The sequence below is a fragment of the Pteropus vampyrus genome, unplaced genomic scaffold (assembly GCF_000151845.1).
Source record: "Pteropus vampyrus isolate Shadow unplaced genomic scaffold, Pvam_2.0 Scaffold472, whole genome shotgun sequence".
Taxonomy (NCBI): domain Eukaryota; kingdom Metazoa; phylum Chordata; class Mammalia; order Chiroptera; family Pteropodidae; genus Pteropus; species Pteropus vampyrus.
In genome coordinates, this window is record NW_011889253.1 from 1,198,746 (window position 1) to 1,222,817 (window position 24,072).

The 24,072-nt window shown below is 39.6% G+C and overlaps 1 protein-coding gene across 1 annotated transcript; it reads right to left on the reverse strand.

Annotated features, from left to right (window-relative positions):
* Positions 1-20,592: 20,592 nt before the first annotated feature.
* On the reverse strand, positions 20,593-22,122 carry GPR101 (G protein-coupled receptor 101). The gene has a single exon (XM_011382423.1). The coding sequence runs from the start codon at positions 22,120-22,122 to the stop codon at positions 20,593-20,595; it is 1,530 nt and encodes a 509-aa protein (XP_011380725.1).
* Between the last annotated feature and the right edge of the window lie 1,950 nt (positions 22,123-24,072).

Below are 24,072 nucleotides of genomic sequence, written 5' to 3' on the forward strand. Positions count from 1 at the left end.
TAGGAATAAATAAGACACAGTCCTCTCTATCCTCAAGGATACTGATAACCTCTGGGTCCTGTGGTTTTTCCCAGTGCAAGTAGTTACAGGTCTATTCTAACTCTGGTCCCTTTGGTAGCCAGTATTCTTCTAATTTTGAGTATTATACTAAAACTTCAAAGGAAGGGAAACATTTTCTTCCCCCAGAGGTAAACAGAAGCTACATTCTCTGGCATTATTGTATTGTGCATTTTATATTCTTTGGAATCTCATACCTGGGTTGATTTCTCCCCTCCACCACCAAGCTTTTCCTGTCCAACTGCTGCTTGTTCTTCAGGATCTTACTGTACGAAGCAGTTCCTGGTCACCCAGCCCATATTGATATCTCCATTCTAGAACAATTGGGCAGAATCAGCTTCGAGTCTCAGCTTATTGGCTGTGTATTGTATGTAAGTCAAGTCGTTTTGCCTCTCTGACCTTCTGTTTCCTTATAGAATGAGGAAAAACTTGTACCTACCTCAGGGAATTCAACTCAGTGTGATTGCACATGTGAGATACTTAACCCAGTGTCAGGCAAATAATAAATACTTAGTAAACAACAGCTATCATTATTATTATCATAATAGTCATCATCATCATTGCTATTAAATACAAATTTAGTCATCTCATTCTCTGGCTTATGTAACTTCACTGGCTCCCAGTTGCCTAAATAATCAAATCCAAACTTCTTAAGTTAGCGTTTATTATCCGGCTCCCACGTACTTTTGCACTCTTTTCCTCTATATGCTCTCTTTAATGTTCTCTTAATTCTTTGATTGCATACTATTAATGCTCCAACCCATCTGCCATGGTTCTCATTGTTTCTTAAAACTTCCAGGGTTTTAATTGTTTCAGGCCTTTATGGGTACTTTCCCATCTCTCAAAAATAGCTGTCTCCCATCCTGAAATGCCTCTGAATCCAGCTGTATAAGGTCTTTTCCAAATTTCTGTCATTCATTCATTCATTCATTCATTCATTCATTCATTTATTCAAGAAGTATATGTTGAATACCTACTGTGTATCAGGCCCTATCCTAGGTGCTGGGGCTTTAGCAGTGAACAAAACTTCATATAAAGGGATCAAAATCCCTCCTCACAGAACTTGCATTGCTAATCAGTTAATTTAAACAGTTCAGTTTAACAAACATTTGTTGTCTATCTACAATGTGCCCAATACTATGCTAAGCACTGAGGGCACAAAATTGAGTATAACTTAACCCCTAGCCTCAAGGGTGTAGTCTGGAGAAAGAAGACTTCTAAACAGATACTTTGCATGGATTGTGGTAGGAAGCCCAATAGAATTAAACCCAGGGTTTTGTGAAAGTACAAAAGAGGGGCACACAGTTCAATCATGGGAGAAAAAAAGAGTTTAGAGAAAGCTTTTCTGGAGGAAGTGATAGAACTGAGTCTTGAGGAAAGATGGAGTTTTTTTAGTAACAATTTTTTAATTTTTCAATTAGAGTTGGCATATAATATTATATTAGTTTATATATCAGGTATATAACACAGTGATCAGACATTTATATAACTTATGAAGTTATCACTCCATTAAATCTAGTACCCATCTGACACCATACATTGTTATTACAATTTTATTAACTATATTCCTTATGCTATACTTTACATCCCCATGACTATTTTGTAACTATAATTTGTACTTCTTAATTCCTTCCTCTTTTTCACATCCCGCCAACCCCCCTTTCCATCTGATAACCATCAAAATGGTCTCTGTATCTATGAGCTTGTTTCTGTTATTTGTTTATCTCGTGCTCTATATTCCACATATAAGTGAAATCATATGGCATCTGTCTTTCTCTATCAGACGTGCTCCACTCAGCAAAATACCCTCTAGGTCCATCCACGTTGTTGCAGATGGCAAGGTTTTCTTATGTTTTTATAGCTGAGTAATATTTCGGTCTATATATGTACCGCCTCTTCTTTATCCATTTATCCATTAATGGACACACAGATTTCTTCCATATCTTGGCTATTGTAAATAATGCTGCAATGAACATAAGGATTCACATGTCCCTTTGAAGTAGTTTTGAGTTTCTTCAGATAAATGCCCAGAAGTGGGATAACTGGGTCTTTCTTGTCCCTTGTTATAGCCTTTGTTTTAAAGTCTATTTTGTCTTGTATAAGCATTGCTACCCCAGCTTTTTTCCCCATTTTCATGAACTACCTTTTTCCATTCCTTTACTTTCAGTCTGTGTCTTTCAATCTGAAGTGAGTCTCTTGTAGGCAGCATATGTAAGGGTCTTGTTTTCTTATCCATTCAGCTACCCTACCTTTTGATCAGAACATTTAATCCACTTACATTGAAGTAATTGTTAGATGTGTAGTTATTGCCACTTTATTATTCATATTTCTGAAAATTTTTCCTTGTTCTTAAATCTCTCTAATATTTCTTGTAATACTGGTTTGGTGCTGATGAACTCCTTTAGCTTTTTCTAGTCTTGGAAGGGCTTTATCTGTCCTTCAATTCTAAATAATAGCTTTGCTGGGTGGAGTAATCTCAGTTGTAAGGTCCTTGCTTTTCATCCCTTTGAAAATTTTGTGCCAATCCCTTCTGGCCTGCAAAGTTCCTGTTGAGAAATCAGCTGATAGTCTTATGGGAGCTCCGTTGTGGGTAACTGCTTTTTTCTTGTTGCTTTCAGGATTCTCTCTTTATCTTTAACCTTTGTCATTTTCATGATGATGTATCTTGGTGTGGGTCTTTTGGGGTTCATCTTGTTTGGGACTCTGTACTTTCTGGGCTTTTATGTCTATTTTCTTCACCAGATTAGGGAAATTTTTTGTTATCATTTCTTCCAATATATAAGTCTTCATTTCCTTCTTCTCTCTCTTCTCCTTCTGGTATGCTTGATGTTGTCCCAGAGGCCCCTTAAACTATCTTCATTTTTATGGATTCCTTTTTCTTGTTGCTGATCTGATTGGGTATTTTCTGCTACTTCTATTTTTTACAGGATGCTCTTTTTTAATTTAAAAATTTTAATTGAAATATAATAGACAATGAGTTGATCATATTTACAGTATAAATTCAATGAGTTTTTTCCAATTATAACCAATATCCAATAATATATTATTTCAGGTGTACAGGTGTATAGCATAGTGATTAGAGATCTACACAGTTCACAAAGTGATCCTCCCATTAAATCTTGTACCCTCTAGCCCTTACATATTTATTACAATATTATTGACCATATTCCTATGCTACAGTTTATATCTTCATGACTATTTTGAAACTATCCATTTGTACTTCTTAATTCCTTTACCCTTTTTTCTGACCTCCCAATCCCCCTCCCATCTATTAACCCTTAAAATAGTCCCTGTATCTGAGTTTGTTTCCATTTTGTTGTTGCTTATTTTGTTCTTTAGATTCCACATGTATGTGAAATCATATGCCATTTTTCTTTCTCTGTCTGACTTCATTCTGTACAACACCTTCTAGGTCCATCCTGCAATATCTTTTTCCATCCCCTTACTTTTAGTCTATGTGTATCTTTTAATCTGAAGTGAGTCTCTTTTTAGGCAGCATACGTAAAGATCTTGTTTTCTTATCCATTCAGCCACCCTCTCTATTGATTGGAACCTTAATTCTTTTTCAGTTGAAGTACTTGTTAATAGATATGTAGTTATTGTCATTCTTTATTCATACTTCTGATACGTTTTTTTTTTTCTTTTTAAAAGAGTCCCTTAAACATTTCCTGTAATGTTAGCTTAGTGGCGATGAACTCCTTTAACTTTTTCTTGTCTGGGAAGCTCTTCATTTGTCCTTCTTATCTAAATGATAGCTTCACTGGATAAAGTAATCTTGGCCATAGATCCTGGGTTTTCATCATTTTGAATATTTTGTGCCAGGCCCTTCTGTCCTGTAGTTTCTTTTGAGAAATCAACTGCCAGTCTTATGGGTGCTCCCTTGTAGGTGACTAATTGTTTTTCTCTTGCTGCTTTTAAGATGCTCTCTTTGTATTTAACCTTTGGCATTTTAATTATAATGTGTTTTGGTGTGGGCCATCTTTTTCAGAACTGTGCCACTGGACACATACTACACAAAGCCACACTAATAATACCAGGAGACTTAGGACCTTTGCCTAGTACATAGAAATAGACACAAAAAGGCAGCCAAAATGGGAAGGCAAAGAAGCAGAAACCATATGAGAGAACAGAATAGAGCTCCAAGAAAAATAGAGTCAAGCCATCTATCAGCTGCAGAGTTCAAAATGCTGGTTATAAGGATGCTCAATGAACTTAAGGGAAGAGTAGACAAACTCAATGAGCAGTTTAACAAAGAGATTAAAAAAACATAAAAATAGAGATACAAATTATAAAAGCGAACCAGTCAGGAATGAAGAATACAATATCTGAGATGAAGCATGTATTAGAGGGAACCAATAGAGTGGATGAAGTGGAGGATCGAATCACCAATACAGAGGATGGGGTATCTGAGGACACCCAGTCAAAATGGCAACAAGAAAAAAGAATCCAAAATAATGAAGATAATATAAGAAGCCTATGGGATAATATCAAATGTAAGAAGTTGAAAACTATTTGATGAAATAATGATGGAAAACTTCCCTAATCTGGAGAAGGAAATAGACATACAACATCAGGAAGCCCAGAGTGTACCTTATCTTTTAAATCACTGATTTGATCTTCTGCTTCATCTAATCTACTGTTAATTCTTTCTATGGTATTTATTTCAGTGATTGTATTCACTTCTGACTTGTTCCTTTTTATGTTTTCTATCTATTTGTTAACGTTCTCACTGAGTTCATCTCCCCTAAGTTCACTGAGCATCCTTATAACCAGTGTTTTGAACTCTGCATCCGGTAGATTGCTTGTCTCTGTTTTGTTTATTCCTTTTCTGGAGCTTTGTCCTGTTCTTTCATTCAGGACATGTTTCTTTGTCTCATCATTTTGGCTGCCTTCCTGTGTTTGTTTCTATGTATCAGGTTGGGCTCCAATGTCTCCTGGTTTTGATAGAGTAAACTTATGTAGTAGGTATCCTCTGGGGTGCAGTGGCACAGTATCCTTGATTACCTGAGCTCAGTGCTCCAGGTGCATCCCTTGTATGGGTTCTATGTGCCTTCCTGTTGTAGTGAGCCTTGGTTGCTGTTTGCATGTTAGTGTGGCTGACTGGTTGTGAGTACTGGCTGTTGACTACAGTGGAGGAGCTGTTGTGCAGGGGCAACCCTACAGAGCAAGATTCACTTTAGCATGTCTCTGGTGCCTGCTTAGTCTGCCCTCCAGGTTGTAGTCTTTGGTGCTCTGACTGGTCCAAAGCCAGCCCTTGGCCTCCTGGGAGGGGCAAAACCTGTGCACTGCCCAGGGAAACCTGGCATGAGCCACCAAGCAATCTGCAGATGGCCACCACCCAAGCTGGGCTTACAGGTACCTCTAGAGGCCAAGCTGAAAACTGAGGTCAACTGCCACTGGTGCTGGGCTTGGGGCTGCTCAGCAAGAGGTATAGGGCATGCCGAGGCCAGTTGTTGCTTATTTAAGCTTTGTGAACCCTTGAGAGATTTTAGGAAATTTCAAAGCATTAGTCAAGACAGACCATTTATATGGAAAATCCACTGGAGGGCTAGGGTGGCCTGCAAGTTGGGTGAGGTGGAGTTTAAGGTAGTCACCAGGACAAAGTGACCAGTGTTAGCCATGTTGATGGAGACTCAGATATGGTGGTCAGCTGTCTGCATGGTGTGTGAGGGGAGGGCTTCTGCCAGCACTTTTGTCTGGAAGAAAGCTGCCCCTCCAGCCCTCACTCTGAAGCCTAGACAACTCAGTTCCTCCCCATATGTCCTCGGTGCCTTTAAACTGCTTCCCCAGCACTGGAGCTCAGAACAAGCGAGTCCATCAGCGAGTAAGTCCATGCATGGGCCCTTTAAGAGGAATGCCTGGGATTCCAGCTTCCCTCCGCCTCACTCAGCTACAATCTCTACTAGTTTTCACAGTCAGATGTTGTGGGGACTTCTCTTCCTGGCACTGGAACCCTGGACTGGGGATCCTGGTGTGGGTCTAGGACCCCTCGCTCCTCCAGAGGAACCTTTGCAGCTGAGATAGCCCTCCCAATTTTTAACCACCACATACAGATGTGGGACTGGCCATTCTGCATCTCTGCCCCTCCTACTAGTCTTGAGGTGGCCTCTTCTGTATGTACCTAGTTGTAGGACTTCTGTTTAGCTAGACTTCATGTGACTCCTAATGGTGGCTACTCTATAGTTTAGTTGTAATTTTGATGTGGTCATGAGGGGAGGCAGGCACAGAATTTACCTACTCCACCATCTTGACCAGACCATTGAAAGAAGACTGAGTCTTAAAGTAAGAAGGTAGAAATGACAAGCCAAGCAAGGTGTGTGGTGTATGGCGATCCATAGGTAATTTTGTGTTGCTGAATTTTAAAATTCAGGGCACAGGATGACAGGAGCAAGGTTGAAAGAAGTAGGCCAAGACCTGATCCTGGAGGGCATTCTGTGCTAACACGAAGGAGCTGAAATTTTTATCATATATAGTTGTTTTCAAACATTGACGTGCATCACATTCACTTGTGGAACTTACTTAAAACCAATTAAAACTAATAAATTTGATGCCTAGGGCCCATCCCAGAGCCCATGAATTAGAATCTTTGCTGATCTGTATTTTTAATAGCTCAAAAATTTTCTGATACACTCCAAAATTTGAGTACTTTTGCAATGGGGAGTTATTAAAGGTTTGTTAGTAAGGGCATGACAATAAAATTTATGTTTTGGAAACATCACAATCACTCTGACAGAGCAGAGAATGGATTTACGAGGGAGACTGGAGGTAGAGAGACAAGCCAGGAGTCACTTTTCTAGATGAGAGATGACGAGAGTGTGACTTAAGACCTAGTGGCTGTGGAGATAAGCAGATGGAGATGAATTAAAAAAACTATTAAGTAGTTGAAATTTGCTAGTCTTGGTGACTGATAAAATGTAGATACAAAAGAGGAAGGAGTTAGGGATCATTTACAGGTCTCTGACTGTGATCTCTATATAAATAGTGACATGTAGTATAGCCACCAACTGAGATTGTTCCCTACAAGAAGGGCCCCTTTTCGATCCTTTACATTACCTGGAATTGCAAGGTCCAGAGAAAGTGCTTAATGAGTACTGAATCAAATGTGACTGAAGAGAGTCAAGGCACCCAAGACCTTTTTCTTCAAAAAAGCTTTCTCTTCATTCCTTTATGCAATGGCTTTAATTCCAACTTTAGGAAAATCTTTTTTTCTGCATGCCTTATTTACTGCTGCAAATTCTGAAATTAAAGTGTATTGGAATTTAGCTCCCACAGTAGCCATGTAAAGACTTTTTAAAGGTTTGTTTATATTGAGTAGAATGTTTTTTGATAGGCCTGTAATGATAGTAACTTACCTCTTATGCTCGATTTGCTGTGTCCCAATAGATTTGATATGTTGTACGATTATCATTTGTTTCTATGTATCTCTTGATCTCTTTTTATTTCTTCTCTGACCCAGTTATTCTTCAGTAGCATGTTGTTTAATCTCCATGTATTTGTGGTTCTTTCTGATTTCTTTTTACAGTTGATCTCTAGTTTCAGAGCATTATGATTAGAGAATATGGTTGGTATGATTTCAACCCTTTATATCAACCCTTTCAATCTTTTATATCTGTGTCCTAGTATGTGGTCAGTCCTTGAGAATGTTCTATGCACACTAGAAAATAATGTATAAGCAACTGTTTGGGGATGAAAGGCTCTGTAAATGTCAATTATGTCCAGTTGGTCCAATGTGTCATTTAAGGATGTTATTTCCTTACTGATTTTCTGTTTGAATGATCTGTTCATATCCAACAGTGGGGACTTAGGTCCCCCACTATGATAGTGTCTGTTTCTCCCTTTAGTTCTGTTAGTAATTGCTTTATAGATTTCAGAGCTCCCTGATTGGGAACATAGATATTAAGAACATAGGTATATCTTCTTGGTGCATGATTCCCTTTATCATTATGAAGTGTCTCTCAATATCTTTCTTTATCTTTTTCATTTTGAAGTCTATTTCATTCAATAATAGTACTGCTACTCCCACTTTTCTCTGAATGCCATCTGCTTTAAATATAATTTTCCATTCTTTCGCTTGGAGTCTATATTTGTCTTTGGAACTGAGATGTATCTCCTGGAGGCAGCATATGGTTGGCTTTTGTTTTGTAATCCAATCTGCAACTCTGTGCCTTTTTATTGGTGAGTTCAATCCATTTACATTTAGGGTAATTATTGAAATATGAGGTCTTCTTATAGCCATTTTTTCTTTTGCTTTCGGGTAGCTCGGTATTTCCATTTTTTCCTTATCCTTGTGTGTCTGTTTTTTATTTTTTATTATTTTGTTTGGGTTTTGTGGGTTTTCCCTCTGGTCCTTCTTGTTTTATGTTATATACTTCAGTTCTGAATCTTTGGCATGTGGTTACCATCATGAATATGTAAAGGAATATGTAAAGGTATACAGTCATCCATTTTCTTCTGCATGTGCCTTATCTCCATTCTCCTTAGCGAATTTGGATCTTTGAATACTCCCCTTTTCAGTCATTGTTGTCTCAGTTTGTCCCTATGTACGCTGAACATTCATTACTATCTTGCTATAGCAATTCTCTTCTTATTGTTTAAGCTTATAATGCCTTGTTCTTAGTAAGGGTTGCACTCCTCTGCTTCTATTTGCCTGATAGTCCCCTTACTCCTAATTATATATATATTTTTTGTCATTTTGTTTTAGGTGAGCTGTCCCCTTTCAGTATTTCCTATAGTGTAGGCCTCATAGTGGAGAATTTCCTCAATTTTTGTTTGTCTGCAGAGGTCTTTATTTATCTTTCATATCTAAAGGAGAGCTTAGCTGGATACATTATTCTTGGCTGGTAGTTCCTTTCATCTAATAGGTTGAATATTTGACTCCACTCCTTTCTGGCTTGTAAGGTTTGTGCTGAGAAGTCCAACGATAATCTAATGAGTTTTCCTTTATAGGTTACTGTCTTCTTTTCCCTGGCTGCCCTGAGAATTCTTTCTTTGTCATTGAGTTTTGATAATTTTAATACAATATGTCTTGGTGAAAGCCTTTTGGGGTTGAGGTAATTGGGTGTTCTGTTGACTTCTTAAATTCCAAGCTCCAGTTCATTCTTTAGATTTGGGAAATTTTCATCAACTATTTGTCTGAAAATGCTTTCTAATCCCTGCTCCTTTTCCTCCCCTTCGATAATGCCTATTATTCTTATGTTTCCTCTCCTGATGGTATCAGCTAGTTCTTGTATTTCTCTTTCATTAATTTTCATTCTCCTTCTGATTTATTTCTAGATTTCTGAGTTCGATATTACTGATCCTTTCCTCCATTAAGTTGACTTTATTTCCCAAGCTTGCTATTTACTTTTTCATCTCTTTCAGTGTGTTCTTCATCTCTAGAAGTTCTATTCTTTTTTTTTTTTTTTTAGGGTTTCAATCTCCTTGCTAAAGAACTCATTCTGCTCATCTAGTTGTTTTTTTTTTTTCAGTTCTTGGAGTTGTTGATATGACTCGTTTCAGATCTCACTGAGTTTTTTCAGAAGTACCATCTTGAATTCTCTGTCATTTAAGTCACATATTTCTATGCCTGTAAGCTTATTTTCTGGAGATTTTTCTCTTTCTTTCTGAGATGCCTTGTCACCTTGGTCGTTCATGGTGTTTAATGGACTATTTCTCTGCCTGGGCATTAATTGAAATGAGTTCTGCTTTTTTCCCAGAAAAAAATATTTATTATATAATGGTCTCTGTTGCAAAGAAGGCATTTTTTCTTTTGGTTTCCAATAGGTGGTATCTAAGCCTCTTGGATCCCTGCTTCATAAAAAGTCTTAATAATGCCTTTTTTTTTTCCTTACAGATATTCAATCACACTTGCTACTCTCAGTCACAATCTCTGTCAGTGTTAGTGACAGTTTTGGTAGCGTTTGCTCAGATTCCCCTAGGGCTCATGGTGTTCAGTCTCAGAGGAAATGGGGGAAAGACCCTCTGGGTTGGGCGTTGAGTACTGCGGCTCATCCTCGTGTTTTATAACCATGGCTGGTAACAATCAACTATTGTTTCTCTGCCATCCCTGCTTCTTTGCTGTCCCCACTTCTCTGCTTTCTGCTTTGAAACCTGGGCACTGCTTCTGTCCACATGGAGTTCACAGCTGTCAGGCAGGACTGTTTATGAAACAGGCCACACATTTACCCCTTTCCCTCTTCTTGCAGGGAGCTCCAGCTGCGAGAGACAACTTCTGTTTCTCCCAGTCTACCGCCGGACTCCTGGAGTTCTGACCTGTGGTAACTCTTATGTTCAGATCCCACACTCAGTCGTGCTGGTGTGCAGTTTGAGTGTTTTTTGTTGAGTTTTAGATGTTCAACTTATCGTTGTTTCAAGGGAAGAGATCTGGGGACTTCTCTCACTCTGCCTTGTTTCTCACAATATCCTAGGATTTTGATTTAGATGACAGCTATACACCTGTAATTTTCTGACCCTTTGAAGGTGTTGGATTGAGAAAAGCAAGCTAAACTAATAATAGGTATTTTTATCCCCATTTTTCAGCTGAGAAAATAGACTTGACAAGATTGTCACCTGTCCATGATGAGACAGCTAGTAACCAACAGAGTAGATTTGTGTCACCCCAGAGCACACAGTCTTAGTCAGTGTACCACACTGACTCTTGACAAAGAGAGTTGAAGGGTGAGAAGGAAGTGGAATGATGGTATATTGAATAGAAAATTATTCTAAGTTGGAAACTGGCAAAGAAAAAGGTACCAGACCCTGCCTAATGCTTTCTGTGATCTTGTTATTAAGATGTTTTTCCAGATGATGGAATTTTCTTGGGGGCCACATTAGATTGTGGGATCTAGAAATCCTATTAGAGTTTTCATTGATTAAGTCACTGAACCTTATTACCATCTGAATTTTTTTTATAATATGAACATCAATGAAATTCTATGTTAAAGAAAAATTTCTCCATAATATCACCTTAAAATATAAAGTTATCTTATTTTGTCCGTGCTCTGCTCTGTCTAGTCCATGAGTTTAAGCTTATGCAACATTCACATTGGTGTGATGCCTGGCAGTTGCTTAAGGACTGGCTTTTTTCACCTAATAAACTCCATATTTGAAAGATTGCCCCAGGCTGCTATATAGTCTTTATATTTGTCTTGTAAATTTTATTTTTAATTTTAAAAATTAATTTACTTAAAATTATCATTGACATACAGTATTATATTAGTTTCAGGTGTACAACATAGTGATTCAACATTTTTGTATCTTACAAAGTCATCGCCACAGTGAGTCTACCATGTATTTGTCATTTTTGATGACTATCTTATTTCATTGAGTAATCTATCCTTTAGCTAGTCATCTATTTGGGGGCATTCAGTTTGTTTGTAATTTTTCAATATTATAAATCATAGTATTATGAACTCTTTTTGCATGTAATTTTTTCTTCTATGGAGTCATTTCTTTAGGGTAAATCCACAGAAATGGGACATTTTCCAATTTTTATAATACAAAACTTTGATTTAGAAAACCAATATATGCTCTGAGTATGCAAGTACATAGTCCTGCTTTTGCTATGTAAAATGATAATGGTTATTTACATTTTCTAAATAGAAGCAAGTTATATAAAGTATACTGTATTAAAAATTAGCCTTGGACCTCTTTGTATCTTTTTGAAATAGAGAACTTAAGCTACCGATTTTAATTTTTTTGCTTTGGTTAAAGACCTGCAGCATTCAATCAAATGAATTCTCACACTCTTTCACAGATGACCGCCTCCAACCCTGCTGCTCATCTTCTTTGCTCAGTAAAAATGCCTGGTAATTTTTATTTGATAATTTACAAGTCTTGAGATTTAGAGAATCAGTAGTCCACCTCAAAGCTGACATGTTTTGTGTTTTTGCGATAGCTACTTTGATTTGCTATAGGGTCTGGTTAACAAAGATGTTTTTCATTTTGTTTCAGGGACAGTTGGGTTTTTTTTCCCCCTGCTTCTGGTTTATTACTAAAATCTACAATACAGTGAAAGTGGATTAAAGAATGTTCCCAAAGGCTTCCAAGCACATCACTCTTGATTTTGAATGTCTATATCAATATGAACATCCGTACAGAATTATACGTATGCTTCCAATTACATGTTTTAAATATATATCAATTTAAAATCTCATTGACTAGCCTCAATTTGTATGACACAAAATACTGATTGTATGGAAAAAAAATAGGTTGGGAAACAGGTTTATTCTAAGTCATATTTTTCTAAAAAGTTACCATAAAAGGGTTTAATTTAAAGCAAATTAGAGCAAGGTAGGCATATTTCTTTAAAAAGTTAAAGTTGAATACACTGATTTTTCTGATGAAAAAATTTCCCTCCTTTTCTCCCTCATTTATTTAAAACATGAGAACTACTGTGAAATAAATCTTAGGTAAAATGTGAATTTTTCTCATTTGAGTTTATTGTACAAACTATATTACACCTTTGGATCTGGATGATCATTTTTTAAAAATGTACATTGGTTTAAGAGTTTATGAAATACCAGATACTGCTTGCTGACTTACTCCTAAATTAAATTTCACATTTCTGTTTGTTGGTTGTCTTTTGCTGTTTGCTATCCTTTGGAGGGTGAGAATGTTCAAGTTTGACATAAGTTATGTGTGGACAAATCTTTGGAGTCAATTTTTTTGGATTTATTTGTTTCAACTAAACAGTAATCAGGTGTCACAACTTCAGAAATATTGGAAATTTGTATTGCAAGTATTTTTCAAGCTTGCAGTTTAGGGGGAGCAGTCATGAAAATCATATATTTTCTGTGATAAATTTTATTGATAAATATTGGTCTTATCGAGAAAAACATTTGAAAACTATGTTACCCCACAATTCATGAACATTCTCAAAACCATCCTTAATCTGAGGAATACTTGTTTGTATGTGCAGGGATCAAAGAGGTAGTGTTGCCCTTGAAAGGGAGCTTGGAATGAGGAGGCACAGGTTCAGAGAGGTGCATTCTGAAAGAGAGTGGGAAAGAAAGTAGGAGTTGACTAGTTACTTCATGGAAGAAGAAAATAATGCACCAGCCAGTAGTATGCCTTTGTCTGTATTGGAAGGATCAGGGCTAAGGACTGGTGGCACAGAGGCCTAGGGTCTGGACCTAGATGGTGGAATAGGGAGTGGCTAAAGAAGGTCAAAGGTGGCTCTCAACAGTGAATTTTCAGATCCTCTCAATGGTCTCCAATTCAGTCTCATAATCTAAGCCCTGCCCGAGAGGAGTAACTGCTATTATGAGATTTAATGGAACCAATTCCATTCTCCTCTAAATACACTGAACCTAAGTTGTGTTATAGTGAGGTTCCAGGGACTCTTTTCCCATCATGTTTGCTGCCTGATAGTTTTATATGAGCTCACAAGACCTCTTATTTACATTGATGATAGTTTGCTAGAAAGACAAATTTATTTCTGCAGCAGGAAAACGTCATCCATTGCCTGGATGGTGTTCATAGATTAAGGTGAAGGCAGCTGCATGTAATTCTCCTGGCAGCCATCTTTGAACATCGCAAAATACACTGTATAAGTCAGTATTTAGCTTGATTTTGGAGTGATAAATGGAGAAGAGCACTTTACTTTGATTAAAATAGAGATGGATAGCCCCCTGAGCCTCCGAGTGTGGACTCATGGATGCCCTTTAGAAGCGTGAGGCATGCAGTTCCTTGCACCACTGCTGATAGATTACCAGAAGAGCTACTAGTAGGTCAAGCACATCAACTTAATAGGAAATAGTAGGCTTTTAGGTTTTAGACATATTTGTCTATCTCATTTGTGCCCTGTGTTTTCCTATGCCATGGCTGGTGTTAGAGATATAACCATTTTTTGAAACTGGGGCTTGAGGGAGCATGCTTCTGCCCTCCTATTCTATAAATTCTGGTAAGTTAGGGCTGAACTGAGGTGGGTGTGGGTGTGGCTGAATTGTGCTGAGGGAGATGTCCTCGCCTGAGAGGGGCAGGAGCCCAGTGGGGGCAACCCAGGAGACGGATAGTACCATTTCCTAAAAGCAATGACTATTCACTCCCCTCCCCCTGCTCAAACCTTTCTGCCTTGAGAATAAAGACTGGCACTTGGGAGCCCCACAACCAGCTGGCCCTATTTTCACTTAGCCCACCCTATCCTCACTTTGAAATTCTTTTAATTCATAGAGGTCTAGGTAAATGCCCCTCTTCCAGGAAGCCCATCTGGATGACTGCCCCATCCCACTGCATATTCCTTATATTGAATAGCACAATGTGAAATATTGGAACCCATATATTTTATTCTACTGTGTAATACAGTTAGTTTATCCCCTGTTTCTTCTGTTTAAGCAAAAGAGAAGGGATAGAGACCTAGTTATGTGTCTCCGTCGCTATTTTCACACAGAGCTCTGCATAAAAACCAGATACACACATTAAAAGTAGACTTTATTTAGCATATTTAAGAAGATTTACCAAGGACAGATTAACAGCACCTATTTAAGAAACACAAACATTACTTAATAATATTTAGTTAAACCACAAACATCAATCTCTCTGTATTTCCATGTAGGAGTCCATTATTCCTGTCCAGCAAAAAACTGTGTTATAACTATTTTAGAAAGGCTCTGATTAAAGCCAACCAATATATGAAACCTTGTCCTTGGGCAGAGTCTCCGAGACTACCGACCCATGTAACAGTATTGATTTATGAATTTGATTGGGATGTGAAGAGGTTTCTCATCTTTCTTGGTGGAGGAAGAGGATAAAGCCCATCCTTTTTGTGCACCTGAAGGTAAGTTGTGCCAATGGGAACTTGGGCCCAGGATTATAGTTTGGCAATCCTTTAAAAAGGCACTTTTGAATTACAATGTTTTTATAAAGAGAAAAGAAAAAATTTAAATCTAAAATTTAAAATATTAGAACTATTTATTGACTGAATGCATTTTTGTACTTTTTCAGTCTCAAAGCAGCACAAAATTTGGTTTTAAAGGCAGTTTTAGAAGTTGTTTAATGAGGGTATATGTATATATATAGTTTTCTAGTTCTAATATTTTTATTCTTAAAATATAATAAATTCATCTTACAGTTCTCTTTTCATGTCTGATGCAAATGCTATTGATAATGATTTTAATTCTTAAACACCTTGGCTGTGACCCCTGGAGGAGTCCCACTACCTCTTTATCTATTTATCTATCCATGTTCTATCTTATCTCTCAGGCAACCAATAAAAGAAGAAAAAAAAAAACAAGAGCAGCCTTTTTAGGGTTTTTGGTACTGCTCTAGGAAGGCAGGGATGGTCACAATATAGATCTACTAAATGCAAATCCTGTCAGTTCATATTCAGGTACTAGTTGAGTCTTGAGGGTACAATATTCTTTTTATCCTGCCAACAGGACTCCAATGGCTCATCCTGGAGTCTTTTCTCTTTAAGGAGGAAAGGATTGCCTTTTATGATTTTATTCTATACATCCAGTCAATGGAAAACAGGCATACCAGTGCCAAGTGTCTTGTGGAGAACTGCCAGCAAGGACTTCAGCCAAGATAATTAGTTCACATTAATGACCAATTGAATAAGTTTCCACCTGTCATAGACTGTACCAGGGATTTAAGGAATGAAAGGCACCACTTCCTGCCACTCCACTTTGGAGCCATTTTATACACCCGGTAGTATACTTTAAACATACAAAATTTTAAATAAATGACTATGTTCTACTTCAGAAATTGACCAAAGTGTGGGTCACACATAGAATTCTGCATGCATTTTATTAACTAACTTTACATGTAAATACTACCTATTTTCGAGGATGACACTATCTACTAACACATACAGTCTAATATCTAGCACCTTATCTCCAAGCACACTTATATTTTATATATAGTTATAGCTTACATTTAGGAGAATTACTACAGAAAGGAATACACCACTGAAATAGACAAAAATACCAAACTTTTAACATTAAAGCTGTAGCACAGATGAAGAAAGAGGAAATCCACTCAACTTTGAAGCACCAAACTGAACCCAATTTCGTTTGTATCTATATTTTAGAATGAGAGAGACCCAGTAATAAATCCTGAGACATTGCAAACCTCTTGTAAGTGCACAAATTACTGTGTTTTCCCCCTGATGTGTGTACTTTGAGATATGAGAGCTTTGGGAGGCAATGATGGAAACATTTGACTTCTATTGGCAACTTTCATTTACCTTATTCTACTTAGCAAAGAGGGATGGACTTGCCAGTGACCTGGCAATCAGTGGCCAAGTTCTAAGGATTTTAGCTTTCCTATTTCTTCTTTCAGCCAATCTTGTTGCTTTTAGCAGAAGACTGCTGTAAGTAACTGGACAGATATATGACAAGGGTTTCTTTTCTTTTTGAGTTTTAGATTATGGTCTGCTGTTTGCAGCTTATTGCTTCTGTCTCCTCATGCCTAAACTTGAAGGGGCTTTGAGGGAGTCAAGAACACCCATCTGGACCATAGAAAATGAGAGAGACAGAGATAAGGAGGGAGAGGGTTAAAAGACATGACTGACCAGATTTTCTCTCCTTATCTTGGTAACTGGCTCACAGCCAACTCTTTCTTTAATCTTTTGTCTGCTCTAGAAAGAAAAGACATTTTGCTTAGAGAAGCCTCTCCTGACAGCATGGGGTTGGTCTTAAAGAGGAATAAAACAAAAAAGACATGTGAGGAAAACAATTCTTTTGATTTTTTTTCCCTCAAAATATGGGGGAGGGCGGTTATGAGAAAAAATACAATACAGTAATTTAAATTGTTCCTCTCTTTGTTTTATCCCAACAGCCTCTGAGGGTTTTATCTTGGAGAGTTCAAATTATCAGATGCATAATTTTTCTCTTCCAAATGGCATATTTCCGACATTTTAAAGAGCATTTTGGCAAAGTCTAAGAAAGCCTAGTTTAATCTTATAAATTAATTTTCAGATAGTATGAAAAAAATCTTTTGAAGTAACTTTACCTAGCTTAATTGGCTAATTATATATAAAATAAAGTAATGTTAGGGACCTTATAATGTTAGGCACCTTTTATAGGTAAAGGATATTTTTAGTGTTTTTTTTTTAATTTTTTTGCTGATATAATTGGACAGTACCTACAGGATTGAATGTGCCTCCCAAAGATGTGTTGTATTGGGTGCTTTTTGAAATAAGAAATGAGGTACTTACTTTCTCCTAAATTATAAAATGGCACTTTTCCTTACCTGTTGAATTTGAAGTAGGTATCCTATCATCTCTAAATTGAATTGGAGTTGAGGAAGAGACAGAAAAATACCTGTTACTGCTGATCACTCCTATGGTTTACTTCTCTCCTTCCTTGCTTCCATAAGCCCTGGGTCCCTGTGAATCTGTCAGCTCTGGGTTTAGAGGGGATGAATTGGAGTGAGTGAGCATACAGAGCTTTAAATAAGGGGTATTCTTGAAGGGCCAGCACAGCAGGGGGTGGGGAAGTGAGGCAGGTGAAGGCAGTGGGCAGGAGGTAGGCAGGGAGCTGGAAGTACAGAGGACTATGCAGCAGCTGGTATTCATGGTGCCATATAGAAGATGGACCCTCGCATCACAAAAGTCACAGAAGCCCAGGGCTTTCTCCTTATTACAGCCTTCCTAAGCTTGTTGGTGTGTTAAAGCACCTGTGACTCCTTGGCAAACTAGATCCTCTATTATTCTAAAATAAGGAAATCATTAAACTGGAAATCACATCATTTCAAAGTCTGGTTTGTCTGGCCTCTGTACTTTAATGGGATTTTTACTGCATACATGAAGTGATCTTGGTGAAAAAAAAATATGTCCTTTAAAAACATTTAGGGAAAGCTATTGCACATGAGGATCTGTGAGGCTAATGATGACTTTTTTGTGTGGGCTTTCAAATTTTCAAATGACAAAACAGTATGTGCAGTAAAATCTCATTAAGTTGATAGTGTTTTATTCAAAATAGCTCAAAATTTGAAGCAGTTGCCATCTCTAAGATAACTAGAGGCCCTATTGTTCGTTCATTAAGAAGAAAATATCAGCAAAGCTGAATGCTCTTAATTCAAAGGTCCTCTTTTCCAGTCTCCTAGTTTGAACAGGTTTTTACCTTTGAAAAAATCCAATTTAACATAAGAATGGACAATGACTAAAATAGGGAAAAGAGGAACTTTAAAAAAGGATATCAGTGAGTCTTAGTGCCCTGGAGAATACTGTGTGTACTGTTAAATTAACTTACCACATTCGTACAGGTCTGGTCCCAGTTTGATTTGGGATTTTGGCAAACAATTTTCTCTGATACACTTTGAAGGGGTTGAGCTTTAAAAATAAAACAAGAAGTTCAGTTTCAACAAAATATTTGGAGACACTTATGTTTGAAATCCTGTTTCCTACTCAGGTAAGCATTTCTATTCAAAAAGCAGGCTATAGCTACCTTGAATTCCTTCAACCATTCAGATCTTTAAGGCAATACCTCTCTTCCCATTAAAGGATTGGTCACATAGGTCTTTACCCAGACATCTTTTGAGGATAGGCCAATATGAGACTTTGGCAATAAATTGGTATAATAAATTTATAACTATTAATTTACTTTATATATATTTCTGTAGAGAAAATAAATGATTATGCAAGGGTAAACTTCAGCCCCCATATCTTGTCTGAATTACCACAAGTTCCAAATTAATGGGATTAGAATTCATAAGATTTTCATGGACATAGATCAGCTCAATATTATTTGGGTCTCTCCCCTCTTCTTTGCTAAATTCTGAATATGGCAATCCCAAATTCCCATGCAGACTTATTCACAGCTCAAATACACTGCTGTTTACCTTTCCTTTTTGAGAAGCTCATGTTGGAATCTGTGAGGAGGGAGAGATAAATAAAAAATAAAAAAGCTGGGCATTTGTATGAATGAAATTTGAGTTCTAATATAGACTTGGTAATCACACAAAAATGAGGCTAAACTCTGAATATGGCCATCATTATGTACAACCACCTGATTAACTATTTTTCAACCAAATACTCCCTCCTCTTCCTCCACCCATATTTATATTGGATTTCTGCATGAACAGTTGTTTGGCCATAGAATTATTTTATTTATCTTCAAGAAGATCAAAAAACTGTCGTGACCATTTTTTGGTTCCATGGTATTTGATCAAGTCAATATGGTGTGATCTCAGAAATACATAGGTGTATCCCTACCCAAAGTAATTTCAGGGTTTGAGATTTGAAAACTCTTCCACTGTATTGACCTTAGGGATAGTTTGGATATTGTAAAGGTTTTCACAAAGTGATATATTTCAACAGCAATAATTTGGCTATGTCCGAACTGAATGCTTTTAGTATCATGTAGAATAGGTCAAATGCTTGCCAGGTATTGTGAAGCCATCCTGTCTGTTATTTCTGGCTCTCTTATATTTCTCTCCCATATCTGCAGAGAACTTAAAGGCTTTAGAGAGAGCCACAGGTAGAAAAGACACATGCATGTACCTGGTGAAAGGAAAATGTTTGTTCTACCTTACTTGCCTCCATGTGGAGATCATATTATCTATGACCTCATGGACACTAAAGAGGTTGCTAATGGCACATCACTCTTGACCGTCATTGTGAGTTTTGCAGGACTTTGGCCACTTCTAGTTGATTTTTTTTGGAAATACTGTTTGGCCAAAAGGCCTATTTAACACCCCCCTCCCCCCAACATGTGACTGGTAGAGGAGATTTGGAGGATTCCAGTGAGCATCCCAATTCAATCACAAAGAGAAACTGTAAAATAGTGGTATAATTTCTGCCCCACTATTATTCAAATAGATGACAGAAAATAGTTTAGTGTCAATTGACAATTTTCCATTTGTATGGAATGACCTTGGTCCCAGGGTTTTATAGAAAAAAGTAAACTGTTTAGCCCCATAGATGTGTGTTATTTCTCTATATTCTCCCTTGGACTCACTTCTTATTTCAAACATGCCCTATTATCCTCTTCTGCTTTTCTGGATCCCTGTAGAAGACCTAGAAACCTTGGTATTTTAACTACACAATGCCTTTGTCTTAGTTTCCACAATAGTCTTTGTACCAAATTGTAGGTCGCATATGTTGATCTATCAGTCAGTCAGGTTCTGCTTCTTGGGCTCCATGAATGATTTGGTCCATTGCTTTTCTTTCAGTTGGATATAGGCTGTAGCCTTTTCTCATGAGCTCTTGACCTGAGAGCCAAAAAATCGTTAAGTTCATAGTCATCACCTTCCTTTTTTCTCAAAGTGAAAGCTGACACATTGTAGTTCTGGGGAGACAGACAGAACACCAAGTACAGGTCCAAAATGGATAGCCCTTGTTGCTTTAAGAAATTTAGAGCCTAATAATTTTGGGGAGGGGGAATTTTAGTCAGAATCCTCAAGTCCATGCTTTGAGGGACACACTTTTAAGAGAAGACTCCCATTCCTACCTCATCTATATATTTATCTACCTTGTGGTGAGAAGGTTGTGTGCAACATCTTTGCCTGGAATGGTATAGGTTGGCATTAATGGGATTGTATGTGGTCATTTAAATGAAATCTGTTCCTGTTTTCTGCATTGCAAACAGTTCAAGATTTGCCTTAGAAATCACTTCAAGGGGAAGTGGCAGAATCATGAGAAGGAACAGTCTTGCCTTCAGTCCCACCCTCTGTGCCGGCTTCAGTCCCAGGCAGGTCTGGGTGGCTGTCTTCTTTTGGGGGCTTTTCCTTGCAGAAAAACTTCTTCAGCATATCCTGAATTTCCTTCTTGATGGTCTTGTGCATATACCCATAGATGTAGGGATGGATGCAGCACTGCAGGAAGAAAAGCCAAATTATTATGGTGATCACCCACTGGGGTACCTTGGTTTGGACATCCACCCACACAGCCAGGACTGCTAGAAAGCAGTAGGGCCCCAGGGATAGCACGTAGGAGAAAATGATGAGGAAGATCACTTTAGCAGCTTTGCACTCATAGCACCTGGGCAGAGGATTGTCATTACTGTTTCGACGACTTGGTGGGAGACTCTCTGAGATGTTCACTGCCTCGATGTCATCCTCACTGAAATTGATGTCATCCTCATCAAACTCTATGTCATCTTCACCCAAGTCAATGTTGCACTGGTTGACCTCTATGCGGCCCTTGTTTGCTTTCATGCCGCTCTCAATTTTGGTGCTGCCTTCCTTACCCTCCATGCTGCCGTTGCTGGCTACCAAGCTGCTTTCTCTGACCTCCTTGATGCCTTTGGCTTCCAAGCTACCCTCATTGTTCCCGATGCTCCCTTTCTTGGCCATTGTGCTGCCATCCTTGGCTTTCATGCTGCCCTCCTTGGCCTTGAGCTCACCTTCATTCTGGCCGTGGAACCCGCTCTCACCATAGAACTCTTCCTTCTTCCCTCCCTCTTCATCCTCATGCTCTACATGGTCCTTGGCTCGAACCTCCAAGCTGTGGCTCTTCACATTGTACAGAAGAGCATGCTGCCGTTGGGCTGCACTAAACACCACAGAGTAGCAGGCAATCATGACAACCAGTGGAATGATGATAAAAGACACCACGCTGAGAATGGTGTAGCTGGGACTGGCCCCCCAGATCATGGAGCAGAGGGCATTGCGCTCGTCAAAGGCAGCCTGGCCCCAGCCATAGAGTGGAGGTGTGCTCTGCAGGATGGCCACGATCCAGGTGCCATAGAGGAGCATGTAACCCCGGCGCGGAGTCATCTTAGAAGGGTAGGAGAGAGGGTGGATGATGGACAGGTAGCGATCCACAGACACCACGACGATGGTGTTGACACTGGCAAAGGCGAACAGGTGAGTGAGGCTAATCAGAGCCGTACAGAAGTGGCTGTTGAGGGGCCAGAAGAGAGGCACGGAGGCAGCCACTACCCAGGGGGCCACGAGTGAAACTTGCAGCAGATCAGTGACCAGGAGGTTAAAGATGAAGCGGTTGGTCACCTGTAGCATCTGCGGCTTGCGCTGCAACACAAGGGCCAACACTATGTTGCCGACCAGTGAGGCGGTGAGGAAGATGAGCAGCACGCTGGAGCGGATGATGCCGTGAACCAGGCTGATGGGCATTTTGGAGAGGGGCATGCACGTGTGGCTGCTGTTGTTTTCACGCGTGCTGTTGGTGCAGGTGGGTGTCATGGCGACGGTGGACGCTCGTGAGATAGGGTGCAGGTTTGGAGCCTGCGCCAGCAGGCGGCAAAGAGGCGCAAGGACTGGTCTCACTGTCTAGGCTGGGGACGAAAAAAACATGTGGGCAGCGTTAGTCACTCTGCAGAGAGGGCGCCGCTTCCGCACCTGGCAGCAGCCCTGCAGGAGCCCCTCCCCAGGATCCCTGCGTGGTTCCCGTCTACATCCGGGCTGTTTCTCTGAATCCTTCTTTTACTCTCTGGGTCTCTCTGCCTCTCTCTCGGGTTCTCTGAGTCCTTCTCATGTCTCTCCCGCTGGAGAGTGAGCATGCTCTCCCTGCATATCTGCCCTACTATCTCTGGGTCTCCAAGTTTGGGTTTCTGGAGTGATCTCCCCAGCTGGCTCTCTCACTAGCGCATGCGCGCGCTCTGTGTCCCTGCCTGTTTACGTTTGTTTATTTCTCTTTTTCTCTCCAGTGTCTCTCACTAGCGCACTTTTTCTGTATCTCCTGAGGTGTGTGTATGTGTCTTACCGTTTTTCTCCGACTATTTCGCCCGTTTCTCACTCTGCCATCTGTCTCTATTTCTCAGTCTCTCGTTAGCATGAGCACACTTTCTATACGTCTCTGAAAGCTGCAGTTCTCCTCTCTTCCCTGTCTCTTGGTTACTCCTGTCTCTCTCTCCCACCTCGGTCAGTTTCTCTGTCTCTCAGTCTCTCCCTCTGTCTCTTTCTGATGCGCTCTTGTCTCTGTGTCTTTGCCTGTCACTAACTGTCGCTGACTACAGTGTGCGCTTTCCTGGCTTTTCCTGATGTTGTCTTGTTCTCTCCATTTCTCTCAGACTATTTCCCTAACAATCTCTGTGAGTTCCTAGCGCATGTGTTCAGTATCACTCGCTGTATGTGTATCTCTGTCAGTTTCTGTGTCTCTCTAACTCTCTTGTTTCCGTGTCTCCCTCGGGTTTTGTCTCTATTTGTGTCCTTCTGTCTCTCGCTGCGCTTGATTTGTCTCGAATCCTCTCGTCTCTGTGTCTTTTCCTGTCTCTCCCTGCGGTTTCTGTCTCTGTGCATTAAATTCTCTCTTTACCGCTGTCTGCCTCTCTTTCCGTTGCTCTCTGAAGACCTACTGCTTGTCCCTCCTGATCGTCTGTCTCTCCGTTGCTCAGGCTCTCTCTCTAGCGCGTGCACTTAGTCAATTTCTCTGTCTCTCACTCCCTGGGATTCTCACTAAACACTTTCTGTTTATGTTTGCGCGTGTGTGCAGCTCTGTCTCTCTCCATCTTTCTCCAACGATCCCTAAACTAGGTGTTTCTTTGAATCTCTCTCCGATCTCTATGACCCTGTCAGCTTTATTTTGCCATGGAAACCAGCTGCCACCTTGGCCACCGCGCGCTGTGGCGGATAAACCTCCTAGTTTCTCAGCAGCGCAGCTGTGGCTGGATGCAGGGAGGATGTCAGTTGCGACCCCCTCCCCTTCCCCCAAATTCGGCATTGTCACTGCATTCTCCAGCCTACCTGGTATTGGCGGTGGCAGGTGTCAGGATGGGTGAGCTGGGGTGACCGGGAGAGGAAACAGGGGTGCTGGGCTGGTGGGGAGCGTCTGAGAGAGACAGAGTGAGAAAGATTGAGCGGCAGAGAAAGGGAGTGAGAGAAAAAATGAGAGACAGAGGGAGACAGAATGAAAATGAGAGACAGAGACAGAATGAGAGCCACACCGAGAGACAGGGAGAAATGACAGAGAGGTAGAAAGAGATATAGAGACAATGAATGAGCAAACAAGAGACAGAGTGAGAGTGAGAGAGAATGAGACAGATAATGAGAGTCAGGGAGAGAGAGTGAGACAGGGCAACGTGGAACAGCAAAATTGAAAAAGCATGAGAATGAGAAGCAGAGAGTGAGAGAAAGGACGAGAAACCCACAAGAAAATTGATAGTGGTGGTGGTGGTGCGTATGGGGAGAAAGCAG

Excerpts from the sequence above, each read along its gene's own strand:
- GPR101 (XM_011382423.1), bottom strand. The coding sequence starts at position 22,122 with ATGACACCCACCTGCACCAACAGCACGCGTGAAAACAACAGCAGCCAC.